The 17,793-nt window shown below is 35.9% G+C and overlaps 1 protein-coding gene across 6 annotated transcripts in view; it reads right to left on the reverse strand.

Annotated features, from left to right (window-relative positions):
• MSH3 (mutS homolog 3) overlaps positions 1 to 17,793 on the reverse strand; it is a 193,083-nt gene that overhangs the window by 33,264 nt on the left and 142,026 nt on the right. For all 6 annotated transcript variants that reach the window (XM_032628629.1, XM_032628625.1, XM_032628626.1 and 3 more), the window contains one exon: positions 1,351 to 1,508. In XM_032628629.1, coding sequence (XP_032484520.1) covers positions 1,351 to 1,508 — 158 coding nt within the window. The remainder of the gene's footprint in view (positions 1 to 1,350; positions 1,509 to 17,793) is intronic.

The following is a 17,793-nucleotide window of genomic DNA, read 5'->3' on the forward strand; positions in this document are numbered from 1 at the left end:
AAAACCCAAGCCTTAAAGTGTTTTAATGTCTACTCAACTGCATGAACCTTAGCATGTGATATATTCTGATGTGTTCAAGGGTCAAATATTAAATAAGCAGGAAAATAAATCAGACACTCTACACATATACTTTGACTATACACTATAGACTATATTTACCTTTTTCTAAAAATGTAAGTATAAGAAGTATAAATAATATTTTAAGAACTGATAAATCTGAGTAAATAGATTAAACTATGAATCCTAATTGGTGAGACCACGATATTTCACCTATATTCCTAATATGGCATGCAATTTAGGTTTATAGGTTGAGGGTAAATCTTAGCCAGTTGCATGTTATGTCCTTAGAGCAAAAAAGAATATGAATTAAATTATCTTGGGCCAGTGCCTTTTCCAGTCTGTTGTCAGTTCCCGACCTATAAAATAAGGAGGGTAGACTAGGTTGCAGACTGCTTTATAGAGCCTAGAAGCCAAGTCTCCAAGCCTTCTACCTCTTTTTTTTTAAATTAAGAAAAATTTTATTTTATATTGCAGTATAGTTGATTTACAATGTTGTGTTAGTTGTAGGTGTATAGCAAAGTGATTTAGTTATACATATACATATATCTATTCTTTTTCAGATTCTTTTCCCATATAGGTTATTACAGAGTATTGAGTAGAGTTCCCTGTGCTGTACAGTAGGTCCTTGTTGTTTATCTATTTTATATATAGTAATGTGTATATGTTAATTCTAACCTCCTAATTTATCCCTCCCTCCACCTTTCCCCTTTAGTAACCATAAGTTTGTTTTCTAAGTCTGTGAGTCTGTTTCTGTTTTGTAAATAAGTTCATTTGTATCATTGTTTAGATTCCACATATAAGTGATATATGATATTTGTCTTTGTCTGACTTACTTCACTTAATATAATTTCTAGGTCCATCCATGTTGCTGCAAATGGCATTACTTCATTCTGTTTTATGGCTGAGTAATATTCCATTGTATATATGTACCACACCTTCTTTATCCATTCATCTGTCGATGGACATTTAGGTTCAAGCCTTCTACCTCTGATTAAGGCAGAGCAGATCTGCTTTTATCTGTTTAATTTTCAACTTCTACAAATAATTTCCTTTAAGAAAGAACTCGGTTACTAACAACAAGTTGAAAATGACCAGAAAAAATGATCTCCTAGGTCTCTTCTGATATTAATTTCATGATGAAATGATTTCTTTAAGTTCCGAAATTTTAAATAGCAAAATCCTATATAGCAAATCTGTTCACCTAACTATGTACGTAAGAAGAAAATTCATGTGACGACGTGGGCTTGACTTATTGTCAGAAATATATTCAAACAGAACTAATGTTTTTACCTTGTGAAAATGCCATCCACAATTCCAATTGTTGCTTCCTCTGCCGGAACATAGGAGCCAATCTGAGCCATGATAGTAATCAATGCAACTTGCTTTATGTAGGAGCTCTTTCCACCCATGTTTGGTCCAGTAATTATCATTACTCTCTCTGAGTCCCCCTAGAAAATTAAAAAGCAATTTCACTTATTGTACTAGAGGGGCTTCTATGTAATAGCTACAATTTATTCCATAAATGAGAATGCATTAGGCAAAAGATTAAGGTGTCGTGTTTAAATATGTCACCCATTAAGTATCACAAAAGGAAAGAGGACCTCTTTGTTTTCAACTTGACCTGTGCTATTACAGAACAGTGAAGTCTTAGCAGCACACATGGTTCTTTCTGGACTTAAAAAAGGAAATAACAAGAAGCAACCCAAACGAGATAAATACTATGGCTTTCTCTTTAAATAATCATTAATCTGCCTATGTCTGTTTTTTATATTACTTACATTTAAAATCTATCAATTTCCATTTGTCCATACTAAAATTATAGGTATTACACATCTAATTGCAGAAAGCCCTAATCTGGGTTGGTAGCACATGAATATTTTCAGTTAAAGAGGGATAACTGCTAAAGGGATGGATAATACCAAATTCTAGATATTGGTTTTATCAGGATTTAATTACTTACTGGTATTTCACCAGAATAAGTGAAAATGGGAGAAAAGCTGCAACACTTGCTATGATTTAATTTCTAGAACTTACCTGTATTAGCTAATTCTAGTACTTGCCATGTATAGACTCATCCTAAGAGAAACTGTCCAGCTGCAGCCCCCAACAGAGGAGTTAGCCTAAGGCATCCATGTGCTAGGCTATGTGGACCCACCACTCTTGGCAATACCTGCCTGGTCAAGAGTAACCAACCGGTAACTGACCAACAGCCTAAGAGGTGGCTTCACATACCGGTCTTCTGAAACTACTCAACTAATCTCTTGGGAGCTGAAATCGAGAACCATGGAGAGGTTCAGTCAAACTGGGGGAGAGGTTGAAAAGAAACACAAAATGAGGCTACGAGGCACTGGGGACCATGAGTAAGAAGTTATGAGTAACCAAAAGGTAGGGCAGGGAAAGAAAAAATACAGAAGAGGCAAGAGGAATTAAGAAACTTCATGCAAATAATGGGGGCATTAGAGTAAAGCATTAGAAAGTCTTACTATTAAAGGTATTAAAAAGTAAACCTGTTCCCATCTCTAAAGATATCCCATATCCTTATTAACCATACATTTCCAGTCTCCCTAAAGCCAAGGTATACTAGAGATCTTGCTCTTCCTGTGTGATTCCTTTCTCTTAGGATTACATATGGCTTTATAATGAGCCTCATGAATCTCCATTACTTGAAGGAACTTGAGTGAATCTGTGTTTCTTGGAACAGAAAGAGCCTAGCACAGTAAGAGCAAAGGAAACAAACTTGGTACAAGTAGAATGATAAAACTTATGATTAAAATTCTCCTACAGATGTTAAAAAATAATAAGCCTATTATAAACAGATGAACATTTGGCATATGAAATGTTTTGAAAATTCAAATTAAATGAACAGATTTCTTTTTTAAAATTGTCAGAAATTACATAAGAAATAGAAAATCTGAATAATCCTATACCTATTGAAGAATTAAATCTGTAATTAAAAGCCCTTCCAAAAGAAAAACCCCAAACCCAGATAACTTCCCCACTGAATTCTTGTAAACATATAAGAAACAAATAGCACCAATCTTACAAAAACTCTTCTAGAGAAGAGAACAAGAGGGAACTCTTCCCAAATCACTTCCGAAAGCCAACATAATCTTGACATCAAAACCTGACAAGAGCATTATAAGAAAAAAAATACAGGTCAGTTTCATCCATAAATATATAATATATGCAAGACTCCTTAATAAAATATTAATAAGACAATCCAAGGATATACAAACCATTTAGAATTTTTGAGGAATGTAAGGTTGGTTTAATATTCAAAAGCCAATCAACGTAATTCACCACATTAACAGAATACAGAAATCATGATGCTCTCCAATGACACAAAGAAAGCATCTGATAAAATTCAATATCCATTCATTTAAAAAATTGCAAGAAAAGGAAATAAAAGGTATAAGAATTGGAAAGAAAATGATGAAATTACGAAACTGTCATTATTCCTACATAAAGGAATAATGACATACAGGAAAAACTGTGTTTCCAGAAAAATCTAAAGTAATCTATGAAAATTATTAGAATTGACAAATGAATTGAGCAAGAGCTCTGGGCGTAAGTTCAGTATGCAAATGCCAACTTTATTTCTACATTTTAGCAACAATTACAAATTTTAAAAATTTAATGATATAATTTACCATAGTATCAAAAGAAATCAAATACCTAGGAACAAACCTAACAAAATGACCAAGACTTCTAAAGAGAAAACTACAAAACATTATTGAAAGAAATTAAAGAAGGCCTAAGTAAATTAAAGGAAGCACCATGTTCATAGACTAGAAGGCTCAATATTGTAATGCTACAATAATTAAACTGGTGTGATTCCGGCACAGACACAAATAGACCAGTGGAACAGAATACAGTCCAGAACAGACTGACATGTATACAGTTTCCTGACTTACAATAAAAGTGACACTGTAGCACAGTGGACAAAGGATGTTCCTTTTAATAACTAGTGCTGAGTCAAAAAGATATCCATATAGAAAAATTTTAAATCTTGATTTCTTAAGTTACATCATAAAAATCAATTCCAGGTGGATTACAGATTTGAAAGACAGGGAAAAACTATAAGGTTATTAGACAATAACATATGACCTTGGGGTAGATGAAGATTTCATAAGCTGATCATGAATCACAATTAATTGTAAAGAAAAACGCTGAAAATTAGAGTACATTAAAATTAAGAACTTTTATTCATTAAAAGATGTAATTAAGAGAATGAAAAATTATGGAATAGAAGATATATGTACTAAGTATTTCCCAAAGACCCGAATACAGTATACAAAATGAACTCCCACAAATCAAAAGAAAGACAACGTCAAGAAATATGGCTGAAAAAAAAATTTTTAAATGACAAGAGAGGGACTTCCCTGGTGGTCCAGTGGTAAAGAATCCATCCTGCAATGCAGGGGACGTGGGTTCGATCCCTGGTTGGAGAACTAAGGTCCCACATGCCATGGGGCAACTAAGCTCATGTGCCACAACTGCTGAGCTTGTTGAGCGCCTCAACTAGAGAGCCCTGCATGCCACAAACTACAGAGCCCACATGCTCTGGAGCCCATGTGCCACAACTACAGAGAGAAAACCTGCAAGCCACAACTAGACAGAAGCCCATGTGCTGCAGTGCAAGATCCCACAGGCCACAACAAAGACCTCGCAGTGCCACAACTAAAGACCCAATGCAGCCTAAATGAATGAATGAATGAATGACAAGAGAAAAAACACAAATGGCCAGTAAGATGACATCATTGAAATCATTAAGAAAATGTAAACCAAATCAGAGAGACCACATCACTTCACTAAATGGCTAAAGTTAAAACCAAAAACTGCCAGTATTAAGCTTTGGCAAAGATGCAAAACAACTGGAATTTTTATATACTGCTACTGGGGAAGTAAATTGTACACTATTTTGGGAAACTGTTTGGCAGAATCTATTAAAGCTGAAAGTAAACATATCTGAACAATTCTGCTCTTAGGTACATGTCTAACAGAAATGTATACGATGTATATTAAAAAAAATGTAAAAGAATGTTCACAGTAATACTTTTCATAATAGTACTAAACTGGAAGTAACTCAAATGTTTATCAATAGAACAGAAAAGTTATGTATTTATACAATGAAATTCTCTATGACAATGGAAATAAATAATATGCAAAAAATACGGATGAACTGTATAAAACCAATGTTGAATCAAAGAAGCCAGACACAAAGAGTATATATTGTATGTCTCTATTAATATAAGGCTCAAAAACAAGCAAAAATAACCAAAATTATTATTCTTTGGTAAAAGATATTAGGACAGTGATTAACTTTCAGGGGGGGAAGTAGCTACTGGGAGGCCTTCTCATACTCTACAAGTGGAGCTTTTCGAATGTGTTCATTTCCATTCTATTGTTCTACTTCTCAACCTGGTTTTGGGATACTCAAATGGGTACACTTTGTGAAAATTCACTAAGCTGTACACTTATGATTTGTGCATAATTCTGTATATTTCAATAAAGGTTATTTTAAAAAGGAAATGAATATATTCTCACAAATTAATATACCAAGCAATACAATTCTAGAAGTTAATTTTGAAATTTCTTTGATAGATTAAAAACAAACAAACAAAAAACAAAGGAAAGTCAATACAATTTTGAAGAACCACAATTGTGAGAGGAGACTTTGTAATAAAGCTATAGTAATTAAAAGTGCAATATTGCTTTAGGCACAGGTAAACATAGCAGTAACAGAAAGCCCGGACACAAACGTATACATGGCACTTGGTATTTTGCTTATTTTATACATAAGCAAAAAAGATACCATGGTTCAATAAACAATGGTGGGACAATTGGGTATCCATATGATAATTGAGTTAGGCTTGAATCTCACAGAGTCCCTAAATCGAATCTAGATGGATGAAAGAAAGAAATGTGAAAAGCAAATCTTAAACTTTTAGAAGAAAACATGGGAGAACGACTTAATGACATGAAGGTAGAGAATGATTTACTGAACAAGATAGGAAAAGCAACACAAAAATATAAATCATACAGGAAAAGACTAAAACATTTGATTAAATTTTTAAAACCACTGTTAAAAGCAGTCATCAAACACAAAATGAAAAGGCATATAACAAAGAAGTAGTACTCCTACTTATTAATAATACCAAAACAATGGAAAAATGGGCAAAGGACATGAATATGATATTTATAAAAAAAAGAAACATGAAAGGCCAAAAACATGTTAATCAGGGAAAGGAAAATGAAATCAGCAGTATTTTCAAGGGACCTATTCCTTACATTCATATGAAAAAATAAAGAAATATCCATAGTGAAAACTTTTGAAGGAATAATTTTAAGAAATAACTTTTTACTTTCATCATACCATCAAAAAGTTTAAAAGTCTGTTTACATAGCATGTTGGCAAGAATGTGGACAGCAATTTGGAAATGTTTACTGATGTTAAAGAGTCCATATACTGGTACATATGACACAGCAATTCCTCTTTTAGAAATCTAGGAAAATACACAAGCGCTCAAAAAGACATTTATAAAGCTGTTCACTCTAATACTGTTTGTATTCGTCATAGACAAAACATAGAAACTGTCTATCACTAGGAAAATGAAAAGATCTACTTTGTACAATTATTAAAACAATTATTTACAAGGTAGAATACAATAAGATAGGTTCAGTGGCACATATTTATGTAAACTTTAAGTATATACGAAAATATTTACATAGTATTAAGATACATCTATATCAAAGAATAAAAGCCATACATAAGGATAATAAATAACATCAGGATAATGGTTGCCAATGACGGCAGGAGGTAAAGAGGGAGGAAAAGGGATGGCAGTTAATTACATATGACCTTAGCTCTATGTATACTATTTTATTCACTTAAAAAAACCCTAAATTATTACAAAATATCAGTCTCTATGATATCTGAGGGGTAAATGAATGTTATACTGTTTTCTGTACCTTTCCACTTGTTTGAAATATCAGGTAGTTGAAAGTTATTTAAGTGAATTACTTTAAGATTTAATTATTTCATGGATAATCACGAACAATCAAGTAACTCTTTGCAAAAACACATATAATTTCAGAAAAATTCACATAAGTTCCAAACGACATTTTGTTACTTGGATTTCCGGCATATTATACAAAAACAAAGTACTATAGAAAAGCACATAATGGAAAGTGAAAGAATATAACACAAAGGAGATAACCCACAGAAGGGTTACACGTGCCATGCTAAGACCCCCTGAACTGAGAAGGCATTGTTTATGGAGCTGCCTGAAGCGGAACTACCAAATTCAATGAGCACGTGAGGGTGGCCAATGGGAATGCAGGAGCAGAAATTTTTTTTAAATCAGTAATTAAGGAAAGCTGTAAGAAAAACATACACCCTTTATCTTGTAGACAACCTTACTCCTCCCAATGCCTTGAAAAATAAAAGTAATTATTGTTCGATTCCATTTTTTCATCCAGTGAAAATCAATAAATTTGACAGGGTATCTTAAAAAAATCTTAATTTAATAACTAAATATTTTAGTAAATAAGATCTACAGTGATAAAGCAATATATAATAGTATGTGTAGTTAGAAGATGATATCAGTTTCTGGCTTTGCCATTAACTAGGTAGGTACATCTCATTTCCTCATCTGTAAGAATGAATAACAGAAATCTTGGCCTTACATGAATTTTGTGAAATTTAAAGTAAATAAGAAAACAAAATATGAAACTCCTTCAAAATTATAAATGCTGTAACAGTTTTTGTAAATCATGTTTCTTAAAACTAAGCCACATGAAGAAAAAGTCACAACACACTCTAATTGAAACAGAAAAAATGAATTAAAGGAAATGGATAAAGGGAAATGAAAGTAAGTTTGTTAGGCTTAATGTAAAAGTCAAATGTGAAACTTATTGGAAGAGTTTGATTAGTAAAATAAGTATGTGAATGGCATTTACACAAATAAAAATGTTACTCTCTTTTGGATTTAAATTGCATATAAGTTAGCGAAAAATTAATAAGCAAATCTGGTACTTCCCATTATTTTCAAAAGGAATGACATTTTCCTTTTACAGTGAACTACACAGAAACTGCTGGTGTTTAGAACCACATGATCACATACATGTTCCTTGAATACTTCATCTCTCCAGCATTCAATACAGGAAAACAAAGTTTTCAATTTATTTGATTTCAGAGCCAATTGATACACAAAAATCAATTCTTTGTATATATAGAGAAAAATATCACATAAAAACTTAGACTTCAGAGTTCTAATATTTAAATAATGTTTATTTAGCTGGAAAACAAGTCTCTTTCCCTGACACTATACACCAGTAAGTGATGAATGACTGATAAAGCAAAATGACCCTTAGAGATCTTCTTTAACCAGGAAGAGGGTATCCACCAAAGCCTTATCACAAACATCAGACTTAATGATCAAATATTAAAAGCATTTCCTTTAGATCAATCAAGACAAGATGTCCACTATTACTGCTTTTATTCATCCTTATGCTGGGGGCCCCAGGTAGCATAACATGACACTGAAAAAAATAAAAGGTATAATTATGGACTAAAAAGAACAAAACAAAATTGTCATTCACAGACGCATGATGGTTTACAAAGATAACCAAGAAGAATGGCTAGACGAATTATTATAACTAATGAGAGAGTCTAACAAGGTGGCTAGATTTAAGATCAAAATGCAAAATAAACTTCATTTTTCTGTAAGAGCAACAAATAATTAGGAAATAATTGTAAAAAAGTGGTGTGATGAATTGGGAGATTGGGATTGATGTATATACACTAGTATGTATAAAATGGATAACTAATAAGAACCTGCTGTATAAAAAAAAATTCAAAAAAAAGTTATGATCTATATATAGCAACAAAGGAATACTTAGTAATAAATATGATAAAGATGTAAAAAAACCTTTATGAAAATCATTTTTTACTTTTCTTGAGAGGACTTAAAGAAAACCAAAATAAGTATATACTACATTCATAGAGGAACAAATTTATATGCCACATCTATATCATAAAAATGCCAACTTTCTCCCAAAGTGATCCCTAGGGTCAATGCAATTCCAATAAAAATCTCAATTTTTCCCCCACAGAGAACTAATTAAGTTGACTCTAAAATGAAATGGAGAAGCAAATGCTAAGGAAAACTCAAGATGTTCTATTAGAAGAATAGCTGGGGAGATGTAAAACATCATTTAAATGCTATAGTAAATAAAACTGTGATTTTGGCTTAGGAACCAAAAACAAAACAACAACCACCAAAAAAAAATAAAACTGACCAGTGGAAAATAATAAGAGTCCAAAACAGTTCCATGAAAATATGAAAAGTTAATATATGACAGAAATAATTCTGCAGATTGATGGGAAAGAATGGATTATTTGAAAATTGATGTAGGACAACTGATTATATAGAAAGATATGAGATTGGAATCCCACCTCACACAAGATATAAAAATAGATTTTAGGTTGATTCATTAAGGACCTAAACCTGAAAAGTAAAACTTAAGAAATTATAGGTGTGGGCTTCCCTGGTGGCACAGTGGTTGAGAGTCGGCCTGCCGATGCAGGAGACGCGGGTTCGTGCCCCGGTCCGGGAGGATCCCACATGCCACGGAGCGGCTGGGCCCGTAAGCCATGGCCACTGAGCCAGCGCGTCTGGAGCCTGTGCTCCGCAACGGGAGAGGCCATAACAGTGAGAGGCCCGCGTACCGCAAAAAAAAAAAAAGAAATTATAGGTGAATACTTCATAAAGATTGGTCAAAAAGATTAATATATAACCCAAGTTTATAAAGTATATAGAACTCACATTTCAAAAAGTCATTTGTACTCTCTGTAAAACTAGTCAGGGATATGTGACTACCTTTCCTCTCTAGTTCCCAAGATGACATAGCAAGTACATACATGATCAAGGAATTTCACCTATCTAATGTGTTTATCTATCTTTTAGTGAGGATAATATGTATTTGAGGCACCACAGATCAAAGGGTGTCAGATATGAAAGATACATTAAATCTATCTGGAAGACCAGTCTGGATGAGTAAGCATTCTAACAGAATAGCCAGAAGCCAAAAGTTGGCAAAAAACCACTACCCACTCTGGAGCCTACTAAAGTCACTAGTAATGCACCCAACAGGACTGGCTTAGACAGTGCCCAAACCTGTGGTAGCATCAAGCAAGATGCCATGCACAGAGCAAGTTCTCAAGAAACCACACATGGATGGGTGGATGGATGGATGAATGACAGGGAACAAAAGCTGAAGTACTGCACCAAGGGGACTGTTTCTGGATAGCATCTATTACTCTGATGAACCTTTGGAGAGGCTAGAATTTCATTCTTTAAAGTTTTTACCTTAGTATTGGCAATGTCTGGATAGCATGTCATAAGATCTTAGTATTGTGTACTAAGAGTCAAAACACTGAATTTAAATCAGTACGTTTTAAGATAGCTAATCAAGTTCCACATTTAATGCCATATTCTTTGGGAGAAAAAAGAGGTAAAGATAAAAAAAAAAATAAAAGGTAAACTTCAAGGTATCATAAGAAAATCATAGGCACTGTGCTCAAGATTTTATATTCGTCATCTCATCCAGTTCTCAGAACAGTCTCATGGGATAATACTAGTATCACTGTATTTTCATGTTACAGGTGAGGAAAGAAAGGCTTGGAGAAGCTAACTATTACCTTGCCCAGTAATGCAGAACTACTAAGTAGTAGAACTGGGATGCTAAGTGAAGACCACCCTGACAGATGTCTCAAGGAAATCCCTACTCAATGACAAGAAATCACAGTCACCACTAAATGAGAGTGCTGCTCTAGCTCAGAGCCAGCATCCTTGGATTTCTCACTGGGTAAACTACAGCGATGATCAGTCAGAATATCCCTGAAGTCAGGAGATGCATAGCAGAAAAAAAAAAAAAAAAAAAGCTAAAATTGTTCAATGTTAATTTCCAAGACTTGAGTATCACCTAATTTTCTGCAAAAACTGCTTTCTTCCTTGACAAGTACAGATGTTGACATCTATCCTTTTAAAAGAATCATGGTAGGGCTTCCCTGGTGGCGCAGTGATTGAGAGTCCGCCTGCCGATGCAGGGGACACGGGTTCGTGCCCCGGTCCAGGAAGATCGCACATGCCGCAGAGCGGCTGGGCCTGTGAGCCATGGCCGCTGGGCCTGCGCGTCCGGAGCCTGTGCTCCGCAGTGGGAGAGGCCGCGGCAGTGAGAGGCCCGCGTACCGAGAAAAAAAAAAAAAAAAGGAATCATGGTAGAACTACTTTTATAATAGCTGCAGACTGCTGAAAAAGTTCAATGGTATCAAAGTGTTTTATTCCCTGAAAACGTCAATCAGTGGCACGTTACAGTAAGAGACTCCTCAGTGAAAGCTTCGTCCAGACAAGCTCTCAGCCAAATCCCTGCACTTTTAACCCAAGGCAAACTCCAAACAGAAAGGGGGAGAATGAGGCTGGAGAGAAGTACAGGCTGTACGGTGAGATACCAAGATAAAAGTCCAAATCCTTCCAACATCTACATGCTTTCCAATTTACGTTCCACTGAGAGCTAGTTATTACTCTGCCCAACCCTTTCATTTTATAGATGAAGAAATCAAGACCCAGCGAGTATGGTGGCCTATCTGAGATGACAGTAAACTAACAGCAGAGCAGGATTTGAATTTACATCTCCCATCAGTCAGGCACTTTCCCACTACACTCATGTACCAAAAAGTAGTACACGATAAGAATTTTTTAAAAAAGGAATAGAGAAAGTGCTAGAATAGAAAGACATTATTTCTGGCCACAGTGATGGGGAAGGCTCTAAGGAGGCAGTAGCATATTTTGGGTCTTGAAGGCTGAGTAGTTCAATCACTGGAGATGAGTAAGAGATAGGAAAAGAGAAGAGGAACATTCTGCACAGGTCAGAACACTTTAAAAAGCAGTTATCCTTGACAAGAAAATTCATGAAGTGTTCCATATTTTTAATCTATGGTGAAGGAAGCAAGAATATACAATGGAGAAAAGACAGTCTCTTCAATAAATGGCACTGAGAAAACTGAACAGCTACGTGTTAAAAGAAAAAAAAGAAATTAGAACATTCTCTAACACCATACACAAAATAAACTCAAAATGGATTAAAGACCTAAATGTAAGACAGGATACTATAAAACTCTTAGAGGAAAACATAGGCAGAACACTCTCTGACATAAATTGCAGCAAGATCTTTTTTGATCCACCTCTGAGTGAACGAAAGAGAATGGGAGAAAATATTTGCAGATGAAGCGACTGACAAGGGATTTATCTCCAAAATATACAAAGAGCTCATGCAGCTCAATATCAAAAAAAACACAACCCAATCAAAAAGTGGGTGGAAGATCTAAACAGACATTTCTCCAAAGAAGACATACAGATGGCCAAGAGGCACATGAAAAGATGCTCAACATCACTAATTATTAGAGAAATGCAAATCAAAACTACAATGAGGTATACCTCATACCTCATTGGATTTCTCACTGGGTAAACTACAGCGATGATCAGTCAGAATATCCCTGAAGTCAGGAGATGCATAGCAGAAAAAAAAAAAAAAAAAAAAGCTAAAATTGTTCAATGTTAATGTTCAATGTTAATTTCCAAGACTTGAGTATCACCTAATTTTCTGTACAGTGATACAATGAGGTATCACTTCACACTGGTCAGAATGACCATCATCAAAAAATCTAGAAACAATAAATGCTGGAGAGGGTGTGGAGAAAAGGGAACCCTCTTGCACTGTTGGTGGGAATGTAAATTGATACAGCCACTATGGAGAACAGTATGGAGGTTCCTTAAAAAACTAAAAATAGAGCTACCATATGATCCAGCAATCCCATTCCTGGGCATACATCTAGAGGAAAACATAACTGAAAAGGATGCATGCACCCCAGTGTTCACTGCAGCTCTATTTACAATAGGCAGGACATGGAAGCAACCTAAATGTCCATCAACGGAGGAATGGATAAAGAAGATGTGGTATATACATACAATGGAATATTACTCAGCCATAAAAAGGAAAGAAATTGGGTCATTTGTAGAGATGTGGATGGACCTAGAGACTGTCAGAGTGAAGTAAGTCAGAAAGAGAGAAACAAATATCATGATATCACTTATATGTGGAATCTAAAGAAATGGTATAAATGAACCTATTTTCAAAACAGAAGTTGAGTCACAGATGTAGAAAATAAACTTGTGGTTCCCGGCGGGGGGGAAGGGGGGCGATAAATTGGGAGACTGGGATTGACATATACACACTACTATATATAGAATAGATAAATAATAAGAACCTACACACAAGAGGGAAGAGATACGGGAACATATGTATATGTATAACTGATTCACTTTGTTATAAAGCAGAAACTAACACACCATTGTAAAGCAATTATACTCCAATAAAGATGTTAAAAAAAAAAGAACCTACATATACACACTACTATATATAGAACAGATAAATAATAATAATAATAAGAAGAAGAACCTAGCAAGGGAACTCTATTCAATTCTCTGAAAGGACCTGTATGGAAATAGAATCTAGAAGAGTGGATATATGTGTATGTATAACTGACTCACTTTGCTGTACAGCAGAAACTAACACAACATTAGTTAATCCACTATACACCAATAAAAAAAAATTAATTAAAAAAAGAGTTTTCAAAAAAACTGTTGATTTAGAAAAAGAAAAAAAAAAAAAAAGCAGTTTATCCAGGAAGAAAGGAGCACGAGAAGACAGAAGTGATAGAAAATAACATTCAAATGCCATTAATATTTCCTCCAATCATTAACAATATATGATGATCATGCTATGTGAAAAACACATTTATAGTGGTTCTCACTGAGGATAAACTGGAAACTGGCAGAAAGACTCTTGTACAACCAAAGGTGTAAGAAAGATCCACAGAGAGAATCAAAAAAAAGGATACAAATGAACTTATTTACAAAACAGAAATAGACTCACAGACGCAGAAAACAAACTTATGGTTCCAAAGGGGAAGGGGTGGTGGGGATAAATTGGGAATTTGGGATTAACAGATACACATTACTATATATAAAATACATAAAAAACAGGGACCTACTGTATAGCACAGGGAACTATTTTCAGTATCTTCTAATAACCTATTACAAAAAATTATCCAAAAAAGAATATATATACATATATGTATATATATATAACTGAATCACTTTGCTGTATACCTGAAACACTGTAAATCAACTACATTTCAATAAAAAATATTTTTTTAAACAAAAATAAATAAACAAAAAGAAAGATCCACAAAGAATCAGGTAGGAAGGGAAGAGAAGCAATCAGGTCAGGACATATGACCCTGGGAAAGGACATAGAAGAGAAGGGGGATCCTCCCTGGGGAGTGAGCGGTTCAGGCCACATATTGGGCGCCCCAGGCCTGGGGTCCAACACAGGGAAGAAGAGTCCCCTTAGCTGGTTAGAAAGCCAGTGGGACCAACAGGAAGGCTGAAAGAAACCTAGACAACGTTCACGAAGAGTGCACACAAACTTCCTTACTCTTGAAACAAGGTGCAGAAAGCAAATTGAAACTACACTGGACTCTGGAAGGTTTCCTGCGACCACTCCAGCACATGCCCTAGTCTGAACCAAGCACCCGCTCAGGCCCCACCTGCTTTGTGACACAGCTCCATGCGAGGGTGAGTGCTGCTGCAGCTGAGGAGAATGCTCACTTGCAAGGGACTGCCAGCCCAGACCCAGAATGGCATCTGAATGGGGTAAGAGCAGCCATTACTGGTGCTGACAGAAACAGCGCATCAGAAGTGGTCCTGGGCTTTGACTGTGGCCAGGACCACCGCAGCCCGTGCCCAGATCTAGGCCAAGTGCCCACAGTGGCCCCGCCTGCTCTACGGCGCAGTTCCACACTAGGGTGAGAGCTGCAGCAGCCGAGGGGAGTGCTCAGTTGTAAAGCAAAAAGGCGGCTCAGACTGGGAACAGCATCTGAACAGGGCAGGGGCAGCCGTTACTGGCACTTACAGAGGCAGCACATCAGAAGCAGTCTCAGGATCCGACAGTGGCTGAGGCAACACCCAGATCCTCTTGCTCCAGCACCGCTCCCTTCTGGGGCGAGGGTACTGGTGCCGGGAGCAGGGAGAACAAGAGCACACACTTTGAGGGAATGGAGCCAGCTTGGACCCAACTCTCAGGGCTTCTGCTCCTGCACCTTGGGACCTGCCCCTGCCCCCAATAGGGTGGTGTTGGCCACAGAGCAGAGGAGAAGCTCCAGCTCTCACCTGGCTCTGGCCCTGGGCCTTCCACCTCCAATCCCATTGCCTACCAAGGTGATGGCTTCTAGCACACCCTGGGGAAAGATGTGACTCATGCTCACGTGAGATCTAGCTCTCCCACCAAAGGCACTGGGCACATTCAGATTATATAAGTCGCTCCCACACAAGGAATACCCCTTCAAGACCACAACAGGTAACTGTTTCACCTAATTTCACACAGACAGAGAAAGTTAAGTAAAATAATAAGACAAAGGAATTTGTTTCAATCAAAAGAACAAGAGAAAACCTCTGAGAAAACAACTAAGGAAACAGAAATAAGTAATTTGCCAGATAAAGAGTTTAAAGCATTAGTAATAAGCATGCTAACTGAATTAGGGAAAAGAATAGAGGAACACAGTGTGAATTGTAACAAGAACCAAGAAAGTATAAAAAAGAACCAGTCAGAACTTAAGAATAACTGAAATGAAAAACATACTAGAAGGAATTAATAGCAGACTAGGTGATACAGAAGAATGCACAAGTGATTTGGAAGATAGAATAATGGAAATCACCCAATCAGAAGAACAAAAAGAAAAACAAATTTAAAAAATGAGAACTGTTTAAGGGACTTCTAAGACATCATCAAGCGAACCAACATTTGCATTATAGGGGTCCCAGAAGGAGAAGAGAGAGAAAAAGGGGTCAAAAATATATTTGATCAAATTATGGCTGAAAACTTCCTGAACCTGAAGAATGAAACAGATAATCAGGTATAGGAAGCACAGAGACTCCCAAAAAAGATGAATCCAAATAGACCCACCCTAAGATATACCATAATTAAAATGGCAAAAGTTAAAGAGAGAATTCTAAAGTCAGGAACTCCCATAACGTTATCAGCTGATTTTTCTGCAGAAAGTTTGCAGGCCAGTAGGGAGTGGTATGATATTTTTAAAGTGCTGAAAAAGAAAAACCTGCCAACTAGGATAACCTACCTAGCAAGATTATCATTTAGAACTGAAGGAGAGATAAAGAACTTCTCAGACAAGCAAAAACTAAGAGTTTATCAATACTAAAGCTACCCTAAAAGAACTGTTAAAAGGTCTTCTCTAAGTGGAAGAGACTATAACATGAAGTAAGTATCTATAGAGAAGGAAAATCCCACTAGTAAAGGCAAATATATGGTAAAAGCTGAGGATCAACCACTTAAATAAGTTAGTATGAGATTAAAAGACAAAAAATTGTAGAAGGAACTATAACTACAATGAACAACCATAAAGGGATAAACATGAAAATGTAAAATATGACATCAAAAACACAAAATGTGGGAGAGGGGATATATAGCTGTTAGGCTAACTGATGCCATCTTGGGCCCTTAGAGTCCCTCCTGTCCTTCCACTGACACTAGCCAGGACTGTACTATGGAGTAAATCACTTCTCTGTCATTAAGGGCTTTGAGTTAACAGATATTGTTTAATAATAATTAGGATCAGGTGGCCTCTATGCTCTGTTAGTCCCCAAACAATGATGAAAACCTTCACTGATGTATTCCTAGTGCCCACAAGACTAGTTACCCATTCATAAATTTAATTTAGGAATGCACATTCTGTTTCCAAGCACCTATCCCCCACACCCTAGGTCAATTATAAAGTTGTCCCAATGGCCCCTCGGCAGTGCAGACTGCACCTACGAATGCCTCCGTATCACTGTCTCCTCAATCCCAATTGCACCCTGTGAGTAAGTTACCCTATAATAAACTGACCCATTGATTATATGGGGCTGCCTCCCTCATCGTTTGGTCTCAAGATGCCTTCTCAGTTGGGTGGGACTTTTCATTCCCACTGTCCTCTAACGGGGGAGTAAAAATTGTTCAAACACATCTTTTAGAATGTGTTTGAACTTAAACGACTACCAATTTAAAACAAGTAGATATAGTTATAGGTCAACATAAATAAATCCCAAGGTAACCACAAATCAAAAACCTACAATAAATAAACAAAAACTAGAGAGAAAAGAACACAAGCATACCACTAAAGAAAAATCATCAAGCCAAAAGGGAAGCAACTAAAATAATAATAAAAGAACAGAGAAGAACTACAAAAACAACCGGAAAACAAGTAACAAAATGGCAATGCCAATAAGTACATACCTATCAATAATCACTTTAAATGTCAATGAACTAAATGCTCCAGTCAAAAGACATAGTGTGGCTACTGAGATTTTTTTTAAAAGGACCCATCTATATACAGGAGACTTACTTCAGAGCTAAAGAAACACAGACTGAAAGTCAGGGTGGGAAGAAGGTATTTCATGCTAATAAAACAACAAGAAAGTGGAGGTAGCAATATTTATATCAGACAAAATAGACTCTAAAACAATGTCTATAACAAAACACAAAAAAAAGGGCATTATATAGTGATAAAGGAATCAATACAAGAAGAGGCTGTAATACTCACTAACATATATA

The sequence above is a fragment of the Phocoena sinus genome, chromosome 3 (assembly GCF_008692025.1).
Source record: "Phocoena sinus isolate mPhoSin1 chromosome 3, mPhoSin1.pri, whole genome shotgun sequence".
NCBI lineage: Eukaryota > Metazoa > Chordata > Mammalia > Artiodactyla > Phocoenidae > Phocoena > Phocoena sinus.